The sequence below is a fragment of the Lathyrus oleraceus genome, chromosome 3 (assembly GCF_024323335.1).
Source record: "Lathyrus oleraceus cultivar Zhongwan6 chromosome 3, CAAS_Psat_ZW6_1.0, whole genome shotgun sequence".
NCBI lineage: Eukaryota > Viridiplantae > Streptophyta > Magnoliopsida > Fabales > Fabaceae > Lathyrus > Lathyrus oleraceus.
In genome coordinates, this window is record NC_066581.1 from 468333983 (window position 1) to 468357636 (window position 23654).

Consider the following 23654-nt stretch of genomic DNA (forward strand, 5'->3'; position numbering starts at 1 on the left):
CGACGTAGTTCCCCTTAACAGGGGAGAAACTTTCTCCTAACCAGAGACCAAGGGAATAACGGACTAAAAGGGAGACTGACTCGAGCCTAATAGTCGTCATGCAAATCATAACCCTAGGTTGAGGTCTCTAACAAGAGTTTGACTCACACAGGCAGTGAGTCAACTCAAGTCTATCTCTACGTACGTTCAACTTCCTCGAAAGTTGATCATACGACTCCTACAGAAAGGAGATGAGAAGCAAAAGCAGATAAACATCAAAAGCAATCATCACACGCTATATGCAAACAAGCGGCTCATACAAGGCTGGGCTTTAGTCAAGGGGTCATATCAACCTCGACAAACAAGCCAACACTGGAAAAGGTGTCTGAGGCTCTTAACCACTGACATTGACCGTCAGGGTGAGCAGATGAAAGGTAATGAGGGTTGGACCTCATAGCTCTTAACCCGGGCCTGGGTGAGCTTGAATCAAAGAAGGTGTGGGAGTCCAGAATGAGGAACTCTATTCCACAATGACTGACTCTATATACAAGGATCTTGGGTGTTTATTCAGATGCATCAGCACGTAGTGCGAGCAAGATGAAAGACTCAACTGAATAGCAGGGGATGGATTGCACATCCCTTCTATCTGCCAATTGCCTCTTCACTTAGGAGGACTTGAAGTGCATGGCACAAAAGTAAACAAACACAGTCATTGCCTCTTAAGGAGGACTTCAGCCAAATGCCTGCCAAACATAAACGACAGGGCTTCCAGACTACATGGAGTTAGAGAGATTACCTAAGTGGTATGCCAACCACAAGCAAAGCAAAGTAGCTCAAGCAATGAGTTAAAGCTACTAAAGTACCTGTAAGAAAGTCAAAACAATCAGTACTATGTTCAGACAAACAACCAACAGTCAACAGTGTTACAACTCAATATGCACACAAGTCAAGCTTTATGACTCAAGAATTCCAGTGATTCCACCACACTCCATGAACCTACAACACAAAGGATTAGTGCACAAGGTAATTTTCATCTCATGAAGTGAGATTACATCAATCATTAGGATTAGAAGCTTGAACCTGAAATACAAAGCTTAGAAAGTGAGTACAAACCACTAGCACCAAGGCTAGGGTCAAAGGTAAGGCAAAAAGTCAAAACAGCAACCAATACTCAACATGTAGCACATTTATTCAATCATGAACATGTCCTAAAAAGGACCAAGTCAAAAGCATCAAGCAAAGTCATCACATGAGCAAAATATGGCAAAGGCAATTTCAAGGCACACAATTGGTCATCAAGAATCAAAATTCCATATTAAAATAGAAATGAATCAAACAGTCATGAAATTTTTTATGTGCACACAAAATGTCAAACACAATCATCATGCCAAAAATCAGAATCAACAGAGCTCATTTGGCAAGGCAATGAAAATGAATAAGATCAACATCAAATTGTGTGACACACATTGTCACACCATACAATCATGTGTCCAAAACAGAGATGGAAAATGAGAAAAATACACAACCAAGCCTCAAAAATCATGCAAGAGGTTAGGAAGCAACACACCAAATTTCAAATCAATTGGCCAATGTATGAGCATTTCACATTAATTTGAATGAAACATGTCACATATGCATACATGGTCAAGTGATTCCACACAATCAAAAATTCAGAAGTGATAAAATCATGAAATCACATCACAAAAATACTAGACATCTCAAGGATCATGTAGAATAAAATTGGGAATTAATTGGATTAATTTTCAATTTGATACGATTTTTCAAAGTTGACATAAAAAAAATGAATTAATGAATAAAATACATGATGAAAATGGAGGGAAAAGGAATTGGTGGATTAATTTTAAAAAAAAGTGTTGGAGCGGAGGATCGAAGCAGGTTCACATCAAAACGCGCTGAAGAAATAAAATAAATCACAAAAGTTCAAGCGCTGGGAATCGAAGTGTGTTAGGCCAAAACGCAGCACTTCATTTATGAAGTGGCGTGCCAACTCAGCGGTCAATGCGCATGTGGAATTGGTCAACGAAACGAGGTCCAACCAAATGGACAGCAAGCGCGCATGCATGGCAGCTGACTGGGCAAAAGCCCTAGCATAAAACCAGAGGGTGGAGCACTATGCCTGCGCGGCGAGGCATGGCGGAAACCACCGTCTTCTTCATGAAGACGGTGGATGAACAGTGACACGTGAATTTTTTGTGTGCAGAAATATGAAAACTATACATCAATGGAACCGTTATCACACGTAGAGCACAGATCAAGCATCATTTCATCCTAACAAATAATGAATAATGAGAATGGATCGAAAACATATTTGCACTCAAACTTTCAATTCACCATAACCTAGTTATTTCTCAACCAAATTCCACGAAATTTACATCAGTGTGATCAGCAAGCAAATAACTACAAGATTATATGCATAAGGTGAAGAATTAAGAGACTCGAAAACCTAACCTCTTGAAGCTCAATCAATGGCAGCAGCGTGTTCAAGGCCTTGCAAGCTCCATATTCACTCTATCAACCTTGTTATGAAGTCTGAAGTTGAAATTGAAGCTTGAGATGGCTTGGATCTAGCTCAGATTTGAATCTCCATTGTCATGTTCTTGAGCTTCATATGCTTAATTCTTCACCAAAACCTTCGATCCACACCTTGTTCTGCACTAAATGATGATCAGAGAACACAAATATGCAAGAAAAATCAAGTGCTATGTGGAGAAATTTTGAATTATGGTGGAGAGAAATTTTGGAGGGAAAATGAGATCTAGATCTAGAATTTGTGATTATGAACAATTCTGTTATGATTTATCTTATATATGATGTCTTAATCACATCCAAATCACAATTAGTCATGAGTTAATTAGGATTAGTGAAAATGGGGTGTATGACCAAAATTAGAAAATTGGAGGTGCCAAGCAAATGTACACGTGAACAGTACCAAATGGAGGCTCAAATTCACTCAAAATCATCTCATTCACATGTTGGCAATGGTATTTTGTTCATATGATGCACCAATTTTGAATTCATGATTTTCCCTCCAAAAATCACATGCATTGCCAAATGATCATATGATGAAATTTCATACCATGTAATGAATGATTTGGAAAATATATGTCATGAGGAGCATAATGCAAAAAGAGGCACTCAATTTGGAGTTTTGGTTCAAAAGTTATGCCACTTTGAAGTTTCATGCACACTTGGCAATCATTTGCCCATATCTCCTCAACCATTCATCAGATGCTCATGATCTTGGACTTTTTGGAAATGGGAGAGAAAGATCTTCAACTTTCATGTTGGACAAAATTTCATATGAAGCTTCTTTGATGTTGGAAATTTAAGTTGAAGATGGTCCAAAAACTTGCCATTTTTGGAAACTTGAAATTATAGGTCACTTTCCATTTTTGGAAACTTTTGATCTGGCTTCAAAATCTTCAATGAAGACACTTGTCATGATGAATGAGCCTCTTTGGGACATAAATGAAGTGTTTCAAACCATTTCTCCCCCTCCTAGCCCTCAGTTGACTTGCAGTTGACTTTTATGGGCCCCAGATGACTCTGCCATGCTCTGACCAGCTTGAACCTCCACCACTTGAGGAATTTGCACAGAAATGAACCCCTAGCTCCAATAAGCTCTTCCACATAACCATGTGATCTTCACCATCAACAAATACCTCCTCTCCTTGAAAATCCCTGACTGGAAGAATGCTTTGATTAGGGTTGACCAGAGGTCAAAACCCTAATCCAAAGGAACTGGAGCATGCACAATGAAGCCCTCGCAGCTGACATAACCATGATGATGATGATGTACCCTTGCAATCAAAATAATGCTCAACCTCCTTGAGGGATCAAGAAACCCTAATGCACTGCAAACCCTCAGATGGTTGATGATCAACTTATGGAGACCCTCAGGCTTGAATCTCTTAATCTCTCTATCTTCTGACAAGACCTTAGAGGATGACTTGCTTATTTTCACATGATATGCGACATGCAAATTCCTAACGCCCTAAATATGAAATGCAATATGCTAAACTAGTCCCAAGAGAGGAGGGCAAATTTTGAGGTGTTACACTAGGTTCTGGCCCTTCTTCAAGCAATGGTTCATCACAATCTTTCATTTTCAAGTACAAAATCTATTCATCAGGAAAGTTATACTGTACTGACTGATAATCTTCAATTGGTTGGTGAGCCAAATGGTCAGCCAAGATACTACCTTTGATCGCTTTTTGAGATCGATATTCAATATCATACTCTGATAACAACATCTGCCAACGGGAAATCCTCCTAGTTAAAGCATGTTTTTCAAATATATACTTGATTGGATCCATTTTGGATATCAACCAAGTGGTATGATTCAACATATACTGACGCAAATGCTTAGCAGCCTAAGCCAATGTGCAACAAGTCTTCTCAAGCATAGAATATCGAGTCTCACAGTCGGTGAACTTCTTACTGAGGTAGTAGATTGCAAATTCTTTCTTTCCAGTCTCATCTTGCTAATCAAGGACACAACCCATACTATCTTCAAGTACAGTCAAATACATGACCAACGGTCTTCCTTCAATAGGTGGAGACAAGATCGGAGGCTCAAGCATATATTCTTTGATACTATCAAAAACTTTCTGGCAGTCTTCGATCCAATCACAAGATTGATCTTTCCGAAGAAGCTTGAATATAGGCGCACATGTGGCAGTCATGTGGAAAATGAATCTGGAGATATAATTAAAGTGGCCGAGAAAACCCCTGACTTGCTTCTCAGTTTTGGGCGCAAGCATCTCTTGTATTGCTTTGACCTTGGCAGGATCAACTTCAATACCCTTCTCGCTGACAATAAAGGCCAACAACTTACCAGAACAAACACCAAAAGTACACTTATTGGGATTCAGGCGGAGTTTAAATTTCCTCAAATGCTGTAATAGCTTCAACAAATGCTCAACATGTTCCTCTTCATCAATCGATTTAGCAATCATGTCATTGACATATACTTCAATCTCTTTATGCATCATGTCATGAAAAAGAGTAGTCATTGCTCTTTGGTAAGTCGCACCAGCGTTCTTTAGACCGAAAGGCATCACTCTATAACAGAATGTTCCCCAAGGTGTAATGAATGTGGTCTTCTCCATATCTTTGGGTGCCATCTTGATCTGATTATATTCGGAAAATCCATCCATAAACGAAAAGACTTTGAACTTAGCAGTATTGTCTACCAACATATCAATGTGTGGCAGAGGGAAATTGTCTTTCGGACTGGCTTTATTCAAATATCTATAATCAACACACATGCGGACTTTTCCATCTTTCTTCGGCACATGCACAATATTGGCCACCTATTGCGGATACTCAACAGTTACAAGGAAACCGACATCAATCTGCTTCTGCACTTCCTCTTTGATCTTTACAGTCATATCATGATACGTTCTTCTCAACTTCTGCTTGATTGGCAGGCACTCTGGCTTCAACGACAATCTATGCTCCACAATCTCAGAATCCAAACCAGGCATGTCTTGATAGGTCCAAGCAAACACATCTGAATACTCTCGAAGAAGATCAATCAACCCCTTCTTGACATCTAGACACAGTCGAGACCCAATCTTGACTTCCTTCATATCATCCTCGGAACCCAAGTTGACTAACTCAATTTGCTCTTCGAACGACTGAATAGTCTTTTCATCTTGCTTAAGAAGATGAGATAATCCATCACTCACTTCTACATCACTTTCCTCCTCGGCCTCAAACACATGGAATTCAAAATTTGGAGAAGGAGAATGATCAATGTATTCAATGGGGTTAGGAACCAACCTGGATAATGATTTGATATTTTGATTTTAGAGAAGTGAATTTGTGACCAAATATTATACAGATGGACAATTATATTGTCTATTTATGTTTTTTGTGATTACCATTTTCAGAATAAAGCAAAAAGTAAAAATAAACATCATAGATGTGGATGAATAGAATTAATTTTATTAATGATCAATTTGAAAATGCCAAACAATGTTCACTTCTCCCTTAGGCATAGGAGAAAGATTTTAAACACATATAAAAGCAATTACTTAGATCAATGCAAAATAACAGGAATATCAACAGCAGTCCAATTGTTGCAAGCCTTTCCATGCGTCACAAAATTGGTGCAATCTTCCTCTTCGTCATCCTCTAGCACGACAGCTAAGTGTTGTTCATTTCCATGAATGAACCCTCCACTACGGAAGCTAAGTTGCATATCTTCAGACCTTGCAATTGATGAACCTTTCTGGAACCCCAAACCGGTTCTGCCTTTGTTGTCGGAGACCTCTACCATGCGTCCCGACTGATCAACATTGCCTTCTTCCACAATCTTCTTAGCATCTTTCAATAAGGACATATGTGCCCCAACTCTCTTTTCAACAACAATAGATAAGGCCTGGAACGGAGTTCCAACCTCATCCTCAGCTTCCACGTAAGAGAAAGATGACAAATGGCTAACCAACAGCGCTTTCTCTCCACCAACAATCACAAGCTTTCCATTCTTCACAAATTTGAGTTTCTGGTGCAATATGGAGGTAACAGCTCCTGCCTCATGAGTCTAGGGCCTTCCCAACAAGAAACTGTAGGCCGGGTGGATATCCATTACTTGAAAAGTAATTTGAAAATCACTCGGACCTATCTTAACTGGGAGGTCCACTTCACCAATAACTGTCTTGCGCGAACCATCAAAGGCTTTGACGATTACACCGCTATACCTCATAGGTGCTCCTTGGTATGATAGCTTTGACAGAGTTGACTTCGGAAGCACATTCAGTGATGGCCCGGTGTCAACAAGCACATTTGAAAAAGCATCCTCTTTGTAATTCATAGAAATGTGCAAAGCTAGGTTATGATTTCTACCCTCCTCAGGGAGTTCTTCATCACAGAAATTGAGATTATTGCAAGAAGTGATGTTAGCCACGATATGATCGAATTGATCCACTATAACATCATGTCCTACAAAAGCTTGTTCCAGAACTCTCTGCAGTGCTTCTCTGTGTGCTTCAGAATTCATGAGCAGAGACAACACTGAGATTTTTGAGGGGGTTTGGAGCAACTGCTCCACCACATTAAACTCACTTCTTTTAATCAACCGAAGTACCTCATCATCATCATTGGCCTTCGCATCACTCGATTCACCAGACTTACCCTTTGAAACACCAACTAGATCACAAAATTGGCAATGAGTGATACATGTGTGCATGGGCGTGTACAGGCCTATGAGATCATTCCATTTGATCCACAATTGAGTGTGAGTAAGTCTGAAATCAACTTGGAATGCAAGGCAAATGTATATGGAAGCTTGAAGTTTGATCTTTGCCAAATGATGATATCATGTTCAAGCCATGCGCAACCCTAGCAAATCTTGTCCAAAATGGATGAAATTGGACTTTTTGGAAATTTTAGATCAAGAGGAACAACTTTCATGTTCAACACTTTTCCATTTGAAGCTTGTATCATGATGAAGTTTGAGGTGGAAGTTTGGAAATTTCAACATATCAAAAAAAATTCTAAGTGTCAAGCCATATATCTCAATATTCCACCTTCTTAACTTTTTATGTGAGCTTCAGATGAGAAAAGTGTCTTCATAAAAGTTGTAGCTATTTCAAAGGCCTTCAAGATGGTCACCAATTTCATGTCATTTGGATTTGGGATGATAGAGTTATGCATCTTTGAAGTTTGGAAAAATCACTTGTTCAATGGTATAGGTCAAAAGTGACCTATAATGTAACCTCATATCACATGCTCATAAAAGTTGAATTAGATCTCACTCCAAACATAAAAGTTGAATTAGACATCTTGAATTTGATTGTTCAACTTGGAAATATTTAATCTCATACAAATTGAGCAAGTTATGGCCTTGGGAAGTTGACTTTCAAATTAGGGTTTAGACAAAATGACCTATAATGTTTCAACATAGAAAATGATTTTCCAAGAAAAAATAGCTCTAGGTCTCAACATGAAAGTTGTTTGGAATGTAATTTAGAGTAACGTTTCTCTTGGAATCATTTTCATATGGTGAAAATTGTAGGAGATAAGGTCTAGGGAGACCCAGTTTTGATCAGATGAATTCATCTGGCCAACCACCATCAACCAACTTGCTAACCTTCAATTCTATTGACTTTATTGGCTCATGGTAGCTCACATATGCATAAGATGATGAATTTTGAAGTGTCCCTTGAGAAATTTGGTCAATTGGTAAGATAGCTTGTTGGAGAAGTTACTCAAGATACCCAGTCAAACTAGGGTTTTCAAGGCAAATCACCCTCAAACTCTTGAAGAAAACTTGATCAATATAACATGTAGAGGTCATTGGGACTCATATATGATGCTCATAAACATTCTTGAATTAATTAATGGTTGTGCTCTTTGTCATGAGGGTCTCAAACCCTAGATATGAACTTGATGAATCAATGGAGATCATGCCCTACCTACAAAAGAGTTAGGCAAATTGAAAGACATATTTTTGGTATTTTGATTAGTAAAATGATAATATACAAGTATGATACAATAACAAAGTGCTTGGTGATATCTCCCAAAACAAACCCAATGAAGGAGGGGTAAGGAGGATACCAAGGTATGATCCCAATGCTAATGCTTATGATGAAATTGCATGAGGGATCTTAGGGTCAAAATTGGGGTCTTACAGTAATGCACTAATGAATTGGAACTATTGTGAACCGATTATCTAATGAACCAAACACAAACCAAGGTTTTGACCAATTATGAACATGAATGCACCATGACTGAACGTGGATGTGACTCAAAAGTCCGATGTTCTTAAACCAAATGAAACATGTCAATCCAAGATTTGAATCCAAACAAACACAACCAAGCAAATGAATACTCAACCAAGCAACCGACTGTAGCACCTTGAATGAATTTTAACCAACGAACCAGAACCACGAATCTTAAATAAACAACCGAATCATTTATAATGAACCCAACGAATCAGATGCAACCTCCCTGAATTAGGGTTTGCACTATGCTCCCTGATGAATACCTGCAAGATGAAAAGTTCTAACATAACCACGTCCATCACATGAACCATATTCCGGAGACTTAACCTTCATTCCATGCATTGTGTGATAAAACCCTTGAACCCATGATTTCATGTTTTTCAAATGCAAGTGAAATATGTTATGATACAATGGATATGTGGACGAGATGAATGCTTATTAGGAGATGCAAATGCTTAGGGTTAATGACCTAGATGAACTTGTGAAGGGTAGGGTGAATTTTGGGGTATGACACGTACCATAGAGGGAAACAGACATATTGGTCAAAAAAGAAGGAATTAAATGTCTGGCAATAAGCCAAACAACTCTAGGTACAAACGCTGACTATTCATTAGGTGTCCTAAAAGGATTTATATGGAATTCCAAAGAAAGTGTATTTGATTTCAAAGAGATAGTATGTCACTAGGGTGAATGGTTTATGATAGAAGGTAGGTAATGGATTATGAAAGATATGAATGGTTCCTTAAGGCGGAGGAAGGAATAATTAGAAATATGCTCGCCAAGGATTCACATCCTCGTGCCTACGTATTCTCATTGTGCAATGAGAAAATCAGAGCAATCGTAGTTTGGAACTATGAGAACAAAGAAAGAGATTAAGAGTGATGAAAATTATAACTTGCGCCAACATAATGGTATCAAGGGAACTCACAAAATTAACTGGCTTCGAATCCAAGAGCAAACTGGTATGAACCAACAAGTGAGGGCTTACAACACTGCTGGAACGACCGAAAAAAAGATTGAATTAAGTGTTTGATTGCATAGCACAAACAACTCTTGGTTCACAAGGCGGACTGTTCATTAGGCGCCCTAAAAGGATAAGTATGAGACCCACAAGAAAGTATTGTTGGGTGCAAGGGAGAATGTATCACTTGCTGGGGTACAAACAATTTGAGATAAAAAGAGAATAATATCTTGGATCCATGAAGTAATAAACTTTGAACCTAAGAGCGAAAGAGGTATTGACTAGGATGTGGAGGAAACTAGGCATACCCACTCCGGTCATAACCAGAAATAAAGCGAATTAAATGTTTGGGTATAAGCTAAACAACTCTTGGTTCGCAAGGCGGACTATTCATTAGGCGTCCTAAAAGGATGAACCTGGAAACCAAGGAAAAGTGATATTTGATCTCAAAAAGATGGTATTGATTGACGAATGAAGAATGATTGACTAATAAATAGAGTAGTTCGTAAAGAATCTGAATTCTCCTGCCTACATATCCTTATAGTGCAATAAGGAAATGTGAGCTATCGTAGTTCAGCCCACTAGGGCTGAAAACAAGGTGATTAAGGAGGCAAGAAGAGGTGATAGAATGATTGAATTGAAATGATTAGAATGACGGATGAATTGAGAGAATGAAATGATAAGAGACTTGATAGTCAATTGGTAAAAATCACATTAAAGTCTATGAATAAGGGTGAACGCTTTAAATATTTGGGGCATATGCCCCATATGCAAAGTCGCTCTAGACGAGGATATGAGAGACCCCGTCTCGTCATTCCCTATTACTTAAGGCTCGTAGCGCATGATACTTCTCTTAACTGACAATTTATTGGTGAAGAATCTTCATTGTTGATCCTTGTGTTGATGTTGATCTTGTATGAAGAAGACTTGATAGTTTAATCGATTCGTACTAAAGTCTATGAATAAGGGCGAACGCTTTGAATATTTGGGGCATACGCCCCATATGCAGAGTCGCTCTAGACGAGGATATGAGAGACTCCGTCTCGTAATTCCCTATTACTTAAGACTCGTTTCATATAATTTGAATCGTGTTTACTAAGTGTTGACCTTTGATTTATCTTGTATAATCCGCTGCTTGGTGTGACTGAGGATGGTTTGATTTGAAGATATTGACTTGAGGCTTCGAGCTCCACAACTTAGAAGAAAAGTCTTATTAAGTGACCAAGGGTCTTTTGGTCACTCAAATTAGACTGTGGGATTATACAAGTTCAAAGGATTTAATTGATCAAAATTACTTTTGATCAATTTGAATCGTGGGTTAAGATTTAGTTTGAAAACTAGGTTAGAATCTAATCTAATGGTAAGAATTAGTCAAACTATTTTAAGGGATCATGTTATAATTAGTCAAAGTTGATAACAAATTCTATGTTAGATCCTAACCCTAAAGGAGCATGCACTCATGGTCAAAAACCAAAATAAACCCTAAAAGGCTAAAATAGTCTTTTTACAAAGTATTTAATTTCTACGCATGAAAGTCCAATTAAGGTTTATCTCTAAATCTTAAACAACTTTGGTTCAACTCAAATTCCAAAACAATACCAATTTTAATATTCCCACAAAATCTAGTAAATCCAAAAATCCTAATTAAGTTCTAATTTCTAATCTAATTAACAATTCTACTAATTACTCTAAATCCTAATTACACTTAAAAATCCTAATTAAACTATGGAACTAGATTTCCTAACCTAGAATTAAATCCTAGTTAATCTAGTTAAGTCTTGACAAAGCTTAGTAAAAAATGACCAAACTTAAGTTGGTTCCTATGTACTAATTGGATTCAGGCCCTATAAGCAACCAAACCCAATAGAAAGCTAACTCAGGCCCATGAAAAAAGAAAAAAAGAGGGGTGCAGGAAGAAGACTTAGCGGTGTGGTACCCCGAATGGGCCCTAAGCCCAGGACTCTTGCAACAGGACAAAAATCCAATTGCTACGGGGGTGTGGGAAGCAGGCTTAGCGGTGTGGATTGAAGGAAACATGTTTGGGTAAAAAGTGGGGATGGGCCTTGCCATACCTAGGCCCATCAATGCCATTTCCAAAAGCGCACAATAGGATTTCAGCATCCTGCAAACCCAAACATCCAATACTACAAACGAAAATGGACTCCGCCGCCGCATCCTATTCCGATGGAACACCGACATTCCAACCTCTCGTCGCCTGGAATTCGTGAAACACAGAACATAGCACCGGCCGTGATGGTATCATCCTAAGAAAATCCAACGAAAGAACTAACGATTCCTTCAGCTCTGATTCTGGTTCGGCGATTCAGAAGTAAAAGTTCTTCACGATCCACGCTTCCTCTCGCGAGATGCCTTGGTGTTCCAATCAACGGATCGAACCACAATTCGTAGCTTCCGTTCAAACCCGTATACACGAGGGCGTGCAAAATCAAAGAAAAAGAACGAGGAACTCACCGGATTAGTCTGATGATCAACAGGTAAGAATCTCCTCTTGATCTCGGGTTTTCCCTTCTCCTTCTTCTTCTTCTTCTTCTTGCTTTGTTGGTCTATCTTCTTCTTTTTCTTTTTTGCGTATACCGAATCGAGACGAGTTATTGTATGGTTGTTGTGAATTATGAGAGGCTTCGAGAGTGAATGTGAGTGTCGTGTGAAGAATTGTTATGAGGTTTTCTTGAGGTTCGTGGAGCTGGAGATTTACGGTTGTGAAATTCTGGAAATCTAAAAAAGTGACCCTATTGAAGGGTGCAGTCAGCTTATATACACTTCCAGTCCGTTAAATCTGTTACCTCCGCTAACTCCCATTGTGAAGAAGTTGTTATACGTTTCTAACGTTGTGAATTGAAGTTTGTTATTTTAGTTAGGAAATCGTTACAGTCAGTTGTGAAGTTTTTTCGTTAATGATGTATTGAGTCGTTTTTGGTTTTGCAGGTGAGTTTGGCTGCCTAATGGACTTGCGTTTGCGGCTGTCGTTTGATATGCGTTAAGCTCGCGTACGACAATTTTGTTCCGTCATTTAGTTGTGCGTACAACGCATGGTTTTCTTTGGTTTTCGTTTAGCTGCAGTTTTCTTTGTTTCATTTCACTTTTCCTATAACAAAACAAATTTCATCCTTAATGGGCCTTGACTATAATAAAAAAAAAAGAAAACCAATTCATTTTTTTTTTGGATAATCCAACGGGCTTATGGATTTAACGGGCCAAAACCCATTAAAAAAAAGAGTTTAACTTCAATATTAATCCAAATTTCAAAATTAATTGAAATTAATTGAAATTAAAACTTTGGGGGAAAAGATATACTGGGTAAGGAAGTCTGTTCTGCAAGGGGAAGATATTAGCACCCCAAATATCCATGGTACTCCATGGGAACCGTTTTGATTGTTCTTGCTTGAATAGGTGTTATCTAAAGATTACTCGCAAAAGAATGGGAAAAGGAAAAGAAATAGATAAAGTGCTTGGTGAGGATCGGGGCCCTCATGCCTATGTATCCTCGTGCAATGAGGAATTCAGAGCTTCGTAGTTCAAGGAACTTGTGGTGGGAGATGAAAAGAAGTGTGATCAAGGTATGGTCTGAACCAAAGAATTGTATGATTTGAACTCCAACAAGGGTGAAATGATGAACCCAAGAGTAAGGTGGTTATTACCAATACGTGGACCAGCAGGCCGCCACTATAGAGTAAAATCGAAAAGGAAGAAATTAAGTGTTTGTGGTTGTAGCCCAAACATCTCATGGAAATGAATGGAATGAAGTGACCGAAGTCCCAGAATAAAGTATCTGGTGATAAGTGACCAGAGAAGTATTGTTTGAAATCCAAAGGTGAAAGTGTATTGGAATCCATAAGAGAAATGAGATTCATACCTTGGAAGGAAATAGCTCTAACCGCTATGTGGACCAGCAGGCCGCCACTATAGGGTGTTTAGCCAAAAAAGAAGGAATTAAATGTTTGAGGTTGTATCCCAAACAACTCTAGGTAGAAAGGCGGACTATTCGATATACGTCCAAAAAGGGTATGTATGGAATCCCAAAGAAAATGTGTTTCGATGTCATAGGAATAATATGTCACCGGGTGAACGATTTATGATCGAAGGTAAGTGATGAATAGTGAGGGATATGGATGGTTCCCTAAGGCGAAGGAGGAATATTTAGGAGTATGCTCACCAAGGATTCACATCCTCGTGCCTACGTATTCCCATCGTGCAATAAGAAAGTCAGAGCAATCGTAGTTCAGAACCACAAGAATAGAAAGAGAGAGACATTTGTCTAAGCAACGGGGGCTCACAAGACAAACACCAATTCAAGGAATGATTGCAGTATAATGGAATGATATCACTTGCTGGGGAAAGAAACAGTTTGAGATCAACGAAGGATAATATCTTGGATCCACGAAGGAGATAGACTCTTAATCAAAGAGCAAGGTAGGCATTTACCAATACGTGGACCAGCAGGCCGCCACTATAGGGTAAAACCAAAAAGAAAGACTGAATTAAGTGTTTGAGGTTGTAACCCAAACAACTCTCGATTGATGAGGTGGACTTCCGTTAGGACGTCCTAAAAGGATAAACAAGGAGTCCAAGGAGAAGTATGATTGATCTCAAAAAGATGGTATGATGGAGAATGATTGATTGGATAGATAGGGTAACAATAGATAAGGTAGATTGATAAATAAGATAGATCGATAAATAAGATAGCTCACGAAGAATCTGAATTCTCCTACCTATGTACCCTCATTATGCAATGAGGAAATCAAAGCTTTCGTAGTTCAACCCACTAGGGATGAAAACAAGAATTATTGGAGGCCAAAGAATGTGTTTGAATTATTGAATAGAAAGAGTGGAATATACTTGATAGTTACTTGATAAGAATCACACTAAAGTCTATGAGTAAAAGTGGATACAATAAGCAACGAGCCAAACGTCTCACACCCAAAGATATCCTAAATGAGTGTAGGAAAGCTTCAGTCTCATTCCTTCTTTACTACTTAAAGCTCATAGCATGTAACTCTCGTCTTAACTTTCAAGTGGAGAGAGAAGAGTCTTTGTAGTTGTTTCCTGTGTTGATGAAGACCTTATCAATCGTTCGATTCGAATTGCACTAAAGTCTATAAATAGAGGCGAATACGATGAGCGTTGGGTCATACGTTCCGTACCCAAAGATACTCAGAATGGGGGTAGGAATACTCTAGTACCACTCCTTCTCTATTACTTAAGACTCGTATCGTACAACTTAATTCATGATTGATAAGTTATTGATGTAGTCCTTGCTTGTTGTATTGCTTTGTGAAGAGAGAGAGACTTGTCAATCATATGATTAGAATTATGCTAAAGTCTATGAGTAGAGGTGAACATGATGAGTGTTGGGTCATACGTCCCATACCCAAATATACTCAGAATGGGGGTAGGAATACTCCAGTCCTACTCCTTCTCTATTGCTTAAGGCTCGTGCCACCTAATTTTAACTTTGATTTAACAAACTCTTGTAGTTTCCACCTTTTAAGCATTTGTATAATCCGCTGCTTGGTATGACTGAGGACACCTTGATTGAAGATCTTGACTTGAGGCCTTGAGCTCCGCAGCTTAGAAGAAAAGTCTTATTAAGTGACCAAGGGTCTTTTGGTCACTCAATTTAGACTGTGGGATTATACAAGTTCAAAGGATTTAATCGATCAAAATTGATTTTGACCGATTTAATCATGGGTTTGATTTGAATGGGAATTAGGTTAATCATAATCTGATGGTTAGTAATTGTTAGAAACTATCCTAAGGGATCATGCATTAGTTGATTATAGTTGATTAAAAACCTATGTTAAAAATCCTAAGGGAACATGTGCATATTAGTCAAAATCTTGATCAAAAGTATATGTACAAGTCCTAAGGGAATCTACAATTGTTAGGAAATGATTAAATCTTAATGTCAAGTTCTAGCCCTAATGGATCATGTTATTAAAAGGATAAAATGCCTAAAATTCCCTCTAAAGGGCAAAATTGTCATTTATAAAATATGTCCAACTATTAGCACAAATCACATTCTAACTATGGCCTAAAAATTTATTAAATCCTAAAGATTGATTTTAACCTAATGTGTGGAAATTGCACTCTATCCTAAATTTAATAAAAAATTCAATTATTTCTAATTAAACCTAATTAAAACCTAATGTTCTAAAATCAAGAATTTAATTTCCTATTACCAATTTTATTCTAATTAACCTAATCTAGTCTAATTAAGCTAATTACAAAATTAAAAATCAATTAAAAAATAAAATAAAATTGAATTTGGGCCAGGAGGTGTGAATCAAGGAAAGGGGTGAGAAGCTGAATTTGTTATGTGGGCTTTAAGCCAAGCCCAAGTGCAGGATTATTGGTTACAGGGGGGTGCGCCTAAAAACATAGTGGAATAGCTAAAACACAGTATGGGCTTTTGTTAAGCCCATTACCATATGACTCATGGTTCCCAGGGGGGTGTATAAGAAATGTGGTGTGTAAAACAAATTTTAGTGGGCCTGGAGAACACCAAGCCCAATAATGGGTGAACCCACAGTTCCATTTTGACTTGTCTAAGTCAAAAAGTTTGAACTAAATCCAAACGCGCGCGCTACTTCTTCCCTCTTACGTTCAATCCACCAAATGTCCGCCACAGACCACCGTGCCGGCGGCTGCTGCCGGCGACGCTGGTGCCCTAAACTGAATTTTAGATCACCATCAGATGCGCAAGGTTGCACTGGAGATGGATTTGGGGGTGATTTTGTGAGATCGTTTCTGTCTAAGCCGAATTGAAGGATTTCGTGGAAGAACCCTAAATCATTGTGCACAAATTAAATGGAACCTAAGGTGAATTGGCATCTACCACCATGAGGCTTGAAATCCTTTCCCTAAATTCTACACTCTGGTGACTTGAAAGCATGAAAAAGAAAAGATTATAGATTGAGTTACCGGAGAAGGAGACCAAAAAATTGTCAGGTGAGTTTCTGATTTCTTCTTCACGATTCATCCTATTCTCTTCTTCCTTTCTTCTTCTTCTTCTTTCTTCTGGAAATTGGGAATGATGAACAGTGAATGATGAGGTCTAGCTCAAGTAATTTGAAGCTTCAATGTGAAACTTCAATGGATTAGAAGGAAAAGATCTTTGAGTGATTGATCGGTGAGGGAGAAATTTCGCAGAGTGAGAGTGAGTTTGAAGGTGATGCCAAAGTGATAATATAATGGTGATGAACCTGTTTAAATAGGGATGAGGTTTGGATTTTTTTTAGGCTTGGAATCAGGTTTGGGTTCTATTAGAGGAGGCTTGAAGTTAGTTAGTATTGGCTCACTGAGTTAGCAATTAAATCAGTTAGTTATGTTTGACTCAGTTAGTTGGTTATGTTAGTTGGTGAATGAGTGAGTGAACAAGTTTTGTTCATGTTGATTGGCTAATGCAGGTTATCACTTAAATGGAAAAGAACTCCATCATGAATGATGACTTTCTGTGTAGATTTTTCTCTTTGTTAGCTTGGTTAGTGAATTGGAACTTTGTGACTTAGTTTGGGAAGTATTACGTTTTGCCAATGGTTAACATTACTTGATGTTATTTTATTCTATTAGGGTTTTTTATTGTCAATGGAAATGATCTACTCAGTTTAACACTTCATGAAAGTATGTTATGAAACCTTGCATTATTTCATCATTGCTCTTACTTGCCATGGGATCTAAACAGAGCTGTTGCCAATGTCATGTGCATGGATTATTTAATTACTATGTGGATGTCCTCATGTTATGCTTTGATGTTATTTTGCCTTTCCTGTCATGTATGTTATCAACTCTGCATGGTGATGGGTTTGTGTTATGCATCAGGGTCATATCCATAGGCTGCAAAATGAGGTAGGCATATGGTGGATGTCTTGCATAGTCTCTGTTATGATATTCCCTACCATGACCCTATTGCAATGAGTTTGGGATTCTCAATGTTCTCATTCTGAAAAGCCATAGCAGTTAGCTAAAGGGAACCAACTTGCAAAGGTTTGATTAATAGTTTGATCCCTTCTTTTAGATGCAATTGTTAGCTCAAGCTTAGTTTGTCCAGTTAGTAACATGTTATGTTGATGCATTCCTACTGCTACAGGTGACAGTTCATGGTTTTGCAGGATAGTCCTAACCATGCGTTGGTATTAGTTGCAATGGCTTGCTACCTTATGAAGTGGAGGTTCCAAGTATTGACTATAATTTCTCTCCTACTGCATTAGCATAGCAGGAAATTCACTGAGCCCAAGTGATGGAGCCAACTTCTAGGTTTCAGGTGCATCATGGTAAGTTAGATATGAGGTCAACCTTCTAATGGTGCAGTCTGGTCATGGTTTGGCTTGTGAGGCACAAGAATCCTGCAAGTCTGGCCTGAAGCTTACAGCAGGTTTGAGTTTGCTTCGAGTTGATGCTTGCTTGGTCTTATTCCTCTGTTGCAATTCTTGCCCCAATTTGGTTGGACACCCTAGCTGATATTTGATGAATGCTTGGAATAGTTGATGTGCACTGAAGTGAGTCATGTTCTTTTAGCCATTTATTGGTTTGTGAGGTAGGTGTATGTTAGCATTGTATTGGTTGGCATGTGAATGTTTGTGTGTTGTGTGTTTTGCTCATCTGTTATGTTGTTATGGTATCATTGTTGTAGGGAAAATATGGGAGCAGGTAGTGCCAAGTGAATGCTCATGACTGGTCATTGCAGATGGTGTTTGAATTGAAACCATGTGGACTTAGGTTGATGACCTACTGAACCTGGGGTAAGTTTTACTTCATTTGTAATTTTCAGTTTTGTTGGGTGTTATAAGATCTTTTTAGATTAAGTTATGCACTCATTTGGAACATGAGGCCAATATTGTAACTGATTCTGAAGGTTCCTTCCTGGTTGTGATAAGGTTGTTGAGTTGGTTAAAATGAATATGAGCTGCAGGATGTTGTTATGTGCAACATTGGCTTGTGAAATGCTGCTAGGTTGAAGTCCCATGTGGTGGCTTGGTCAGGATGTGGTCCGTTTGGCATGGCAATATGGTTTACTGCAGGATCATAACAGGCCTGCTATATGAAGCTTGCACATTAGCTGGTTTAATGATGTAATGTGATGCATGTCTGCTATTGATTCTGCTGTAGTTTGTTGTGTTTGCTACTCTGGTTTTGCACTGCATTGAGTGGACTGATACTTGCTTGTTATGGTTTCTTGCAGGATTGTTGAATGGTTGTAGATGTTGCAGCTTGAGGTGAGGGGCTGGGGTACTGCTTCTTCTTAATGTTTGTAATGGCTATGGTGAAGGGTTGCTTATAGATGATATGGCCTATTGTAGGTATGGATCGTGTTGACATATCATAGCCAAATAGAAGTGGATGAAACATTTGCTGTTATGGATTGTGGTTGAATTTGAAGTGTTGTTGCTGTTTGTTGATGGACTAAAGTGGACTTGTTATTGTTGATCAATGCATGCTAGTCCAAGGTTTAAGATGATGTAGGCATATGCTTGCAGCTAGTCATGGTATGCTGCAGGATTGTTAAACATGTCTACTGCAGTAAGGCAGGGCAATAACTGATGCACAACAGGTTACCATGTGGTGAGTCTATGCTTTTCTTTGTATCTTGGCATGTTGCATTTCGATTAAGCAATGATAAATGTTTGGATTATGGATTCATTGGTTCCAAATTACATTATATTAGGGAAATGAGGACTTGGTTTGGCAAGCCAAAAACAAGGTTTGACAAGCCAAAAGACCAAGGCAAGGCATGGTACACATGAAGTTGAAAATGAGACATCTTACTTGGAAATGAAGAAACAAAAGGGAAACACAACCAACATGGAAATTGGATGAAGAATCAAGGCAAAAGGCTAGAGTAGGTTTTATATGGTCAAAAAATGGGTGAGTTGACTTCGGTCAAAGTTGACCAAAAAGTCAACTATCCATCCAAGTCAACAATTGGTTATAATTATTTTTTCTTCTTCTTGTAAATGGACATTTAATGGATGATTATGGGTGAATTTAGGACATTAGGGATTTGGGTTGACTTTGATCAAAGTTGACCAAAAAGTCAATTGTTGACCAAAGTCAACATTTGGTCAAAAGTTGCCAAGGCTTGTAATTTTTCATGTAATGGTCAATGTGATGGTTCATATATGGACATTTGGATGTTAAATGGTTCTCAAGTTGCTTTCATTGTACAATGGATTTTGTATTTGTATGTGCTTGAATTATAATGAACTTGGTCATGACTTGTAAAATGAACAAGGCTACTACCTAATGAAACAAGGTTAAGGCTTAACTATGAATCAAAGGACAAATATCTCTTGGATTATGACACAAATGGGCTTTGGTAGTTGGGGGAGACAAAACCATCCATGGAATAGACAACCAAGAATTGGCTAAGATGGATTGGGTTTAAGACTAGTGACCAGGTGAGAATGAACCAGGAGTAGACCTTGTGTTAGAGGTGATCAAATGGGATGACAAAGGAATGGGCAAGGTATGGAATCCATGGGACTTGAGCCAAGACAAATATCAAGGTGGTACCAACCAGTCAGTGGGTGAAAGGTGGATGGAATTAGGGTTTTGGATGTCACCAAATTGAAAGTCAAGCCATATAGTCCATCAAGACCATTCTCTCATTGATTAGGGTTTCCATGAGGCCTACCCCTCAAGCAAGTCCTTTGAACAAAACCATATGCTTCAACAACAAGTCTTCCAATGTATGAGCCTTCATTAGGGTTTTGATGGCCAAGACAAGGCCTATTGAAGCTTCAAAGGATCCCCTTGTCATATCATCAAGAATTAGGGTTTTGAAGACCCTTGAGGATTGCTTGGGCAACCCCTTATTGAATCCATACCTCCACCATCAAGAAATCAGGGTCTTACTTCCCCTATGCTTTAATAAAATCCAAATCACACTTTGCAAGCCCTAGCTGCACAAGCCAAGAATTTGAATATATAATGACCCCTAATGGAATGAATGATACATATGAATTAATTATGAATGTATGCAAGTGATCCCTAAGTCAGATGATTGGATAAAAAATTGGGAAAAAAGGAGCGAAAATTTTGGGGACAACAGCTGCCCCTATTTAATCTTCTTGAACCTAAATACAGGAATTGCGGAAGCTTTTCAGGTATTCGAGGTGGAAGAGGATTAAATACCGACGTATCTAAATTTTTGCTTGAAGAGGTAGTTGGAGTTGTCATCGACTTTTGATGTTTATGTGGGGTATCACGGTGGGGAATATGATATATGTAGTGCATGATGTATGCTTTTCTTTTACGATGTATGCATGCTTGTTTGTTTGCCACAGGTGTTCAAGAAAATCATTTTTGAGCCACCAGTCATCTTTCAAGTTTATCAGGATTTAACAGTAATGCATAATGTTTCTCTTTAGTGTAGCTTTTATTGTTCCCCGAAATTTCAAAGCATTATGTGAATAAGATAAATCAGTTATTTTGTACACAAAACACATAAGAAGAAAGATATTTGATGGAATGAACTGAATTTTATTGATGTGAAACTGTACATATGGCGTGTACAAGGATGTAGACACCCTTGATGAGGATGTTGCAAAAATTGAAAGTTATAAATGAAATGGCAATGGGAAATATTTCGTATATATTTTCTTCCATTGATTACAACATTGACCTTAGTCTACTGTAGAATATGAATTCCGAGACTCTGTTTTGGCTGATGATGATTGGATTGGTCCTTGACCATCTGATATCTAGCTTGTAGCATAATGGGCTCGAGGATCATAGTCAATGCCTTTATCCCTAACTTTTGCCTGGACATTTCTTATTCTTTTCGTCCACCGGGATGCTCCTTTTTGCCTAAGCCGCCTTTTCGGATTTTTGACTTAGCGAACCTTATATTTGTTCCCTAACTTTTGCACGGACAATTCATTTTTTGGTCCATCGGGATAGCCATTTTTGCCTAGATCAACCTTGTGGATATTAATCTAGCGGGCTTTTATCATTTCTTTTTAGGCATAATATTTTTTGACTATGTCTGCATTCACTGGCGATGGAAAGTCTTCCCCATCCATTGTTGTGAGGATTAGAGACCCACCTGAGAAGGCCTTCTTGATGACGAAAGGTCCCTCATAGTTGGGAGTCCATTTGCCTCGCGGGTCTGAGTGAATAGCAGAATACCTTTTGAGCACGAGTTCCCCTGCGCGGTACTCACGAGGAAGAGCTTTCTTATCAAAAGCTCGTTTGAGACATCTTTGGTACAGCTGACCATGACAGACGGTCGTCAAATGCTTTTCTTCTATTAGATTCCGTTGGTCATACCGTGATTGAACCCATTCAGCTTCATTGAGGTCATCCTCCATGATGACTCTGAGTGAAGGGATCTCGACTTCAATCAGTAAGACAACCTACATCCCATATACCAACAAGTATGGGGTTTCCCCAATGGATATGTGGACCGAGGTTCTGTAACCGTGCAGAGCAAAAGGTAACATCTCATGCCAGTCCTTGTATGTCTTGACCATTTTTTGGACGATTCTCTTGATATTCTTATTAGCTGCTTCTACGGTGTCGTTCATCTTGGGTCGGTATGGTGAAGATTTGTGGTGCTCGATCTTAAATTCTTTGCACAACTTCTTCATCATATTGTTGTTGAGGTTACTGGCGTTGTTAGTGATGATCTTGATAGGCATCCCATAGCGACAAATTATCTCTTTCTTGATAAACCGGGTAACCACTTGTCGTGTGACATTAGCATATGAAGCATCTTCAACCCATTTCGAGAACTAGTCGATGTCGACTAGGATAAATCAATGTCCATTGGAAGCTTTATGCTCTATCATCCCAATCATATTAATGCCCCACGTATAAAAAGGCCATGGAGAAGTCAAAACATTCAATGGAGTTGGTGGCACAAAGATCTTGTCACCATATATCTGACATTTGTGACATCTTTTAACAAAGTTGTAATAGTCAACCTCCATCGTTGTCCAATAATACCCAGCTCGGAGGATCTTCTTGGCCATAGCAGGACCTTTCGCATGTACACCCTCGCAGCCTTCATGTATGGATTTTATGATCGTACTAGCTTTGTGTCTATCCATATATCTGAGCAGTACAAAATCATAATTTCGCTTTTATAACACATCACCGTTTAGGAAGAACTTAGAAGAGAGTCTTCTCAGAGCCTTCTTGTCGGTAATGGATATACCATCGAGATATTGCCGTTTCTCCATAAATGTATTTATGTCATAGAACCAAGGCTTATCATCAGGATCGGCCTCAATTGCTAGACAATGTGCTGGTTCATCTAAGTGGTCAATATGGATGGATGATGGTTCATTCTTCCATTTGACTTTGAACATAGATGCCAATGTGGCTAGAGCAACTGCTAACTGATTTTCTTCCCTAGAAATATGGTGAAAAGAGATTTCATCAAAGTAGGGTACCCGTTTTCTGATATGCTCCTTGTAAGGTATCAACTTGTTATCCCGAGTCTCCCAATCACCTTTTACTTGACTGATTACCAGAGCTGAATCACCGTATGCCTCAAGAATCTTGATCCTTAAGTCGATTTCCGCCTCTAAACCGTAGATACATGCTTCATATTTTGCCATATTGTTGGTGCAGTCAAAACACAATCTAGTGGTAAATGGAAGGTGGAAACCGGTTGGAGAAGTGATAACAACACATATGCCATGGCCTCGAGCATTGGAAGCACCGTCGAACACGAGCGTCCATTGTGATCCTGGTTCGGGGCCTTCCTCGGGGCCTGCTTCAAAGCCTGGCATAGTGATGTATCTGATAAACATAATGTCTCCGTCTGGAAAGTCAAACCTCAACGGTTGATAACCTTCGACAGGTAGGTGAGCAAGGTAGTCAGACAGAACACTCCCTTTTATTGCTTTATGGGTCACATACTGAATATCATACTCGTTTAACAACATTTGCCAACGGGAAATTCTACCAGTAACAACAGGCTTTTCAAAGATATA

General features: G+C 38.8%; 1 protein-coding gene and 2 long non-coding RNA genes across 4 annotated transcripts; 2 read left to right on the forward strand and 1 right to left on the reverse strand.

The window, feature by feature from the left end:
* The first annotated feature begins 11777 nt into the window (after positions 1–11777).
* LOC127128207 (uncharacterized) lies at positions 11778–12826 on the forward strand. Its single transcript, XR_007805769.1, has 2 exons — positions 11778–12188; positions 12640–12826. It is a non-coding gene; the product is annotated as an uncharacterized LOC127128207 (long non-coding RNA).
* A 4978-nt stretch (positions 12827–17804) lies between these two features.
* LOC127129391 (uncharacterized) lies at positions 17805–19805 on the forward strand. 2 transcript variants are annotated; one of them, XR_007806331.1, is made up of 4 exons: positions 17805–18247; positions 18344–18926; positions 19011–19272; positions 19376–19805. It is a non-coding gene; the product is annotated as an uncharacterized LOC127129391 (long non-coding RNA). The 2 variants fall into 2 exon arrangements; XR_007806330.1 differs by having other exon boundaries at positions 18344–19272.
* Positions 19806–22796: 2991 nt separating this feature from the next.
* LOC127131682 (uncharacterized) lies at positions 22797–23450 on the reverse strand. Its single transcript, XM_051060597.1, has one exon. It carries the CDS (start codon positions 23448–23450, stop codon positions 22797–22799), a length of 654 nt encoding a protein of 217 aa, XP_050916554.1.
* Between the last annotated feature and the right edge of the window lie 204 nt (positions 23451–23654).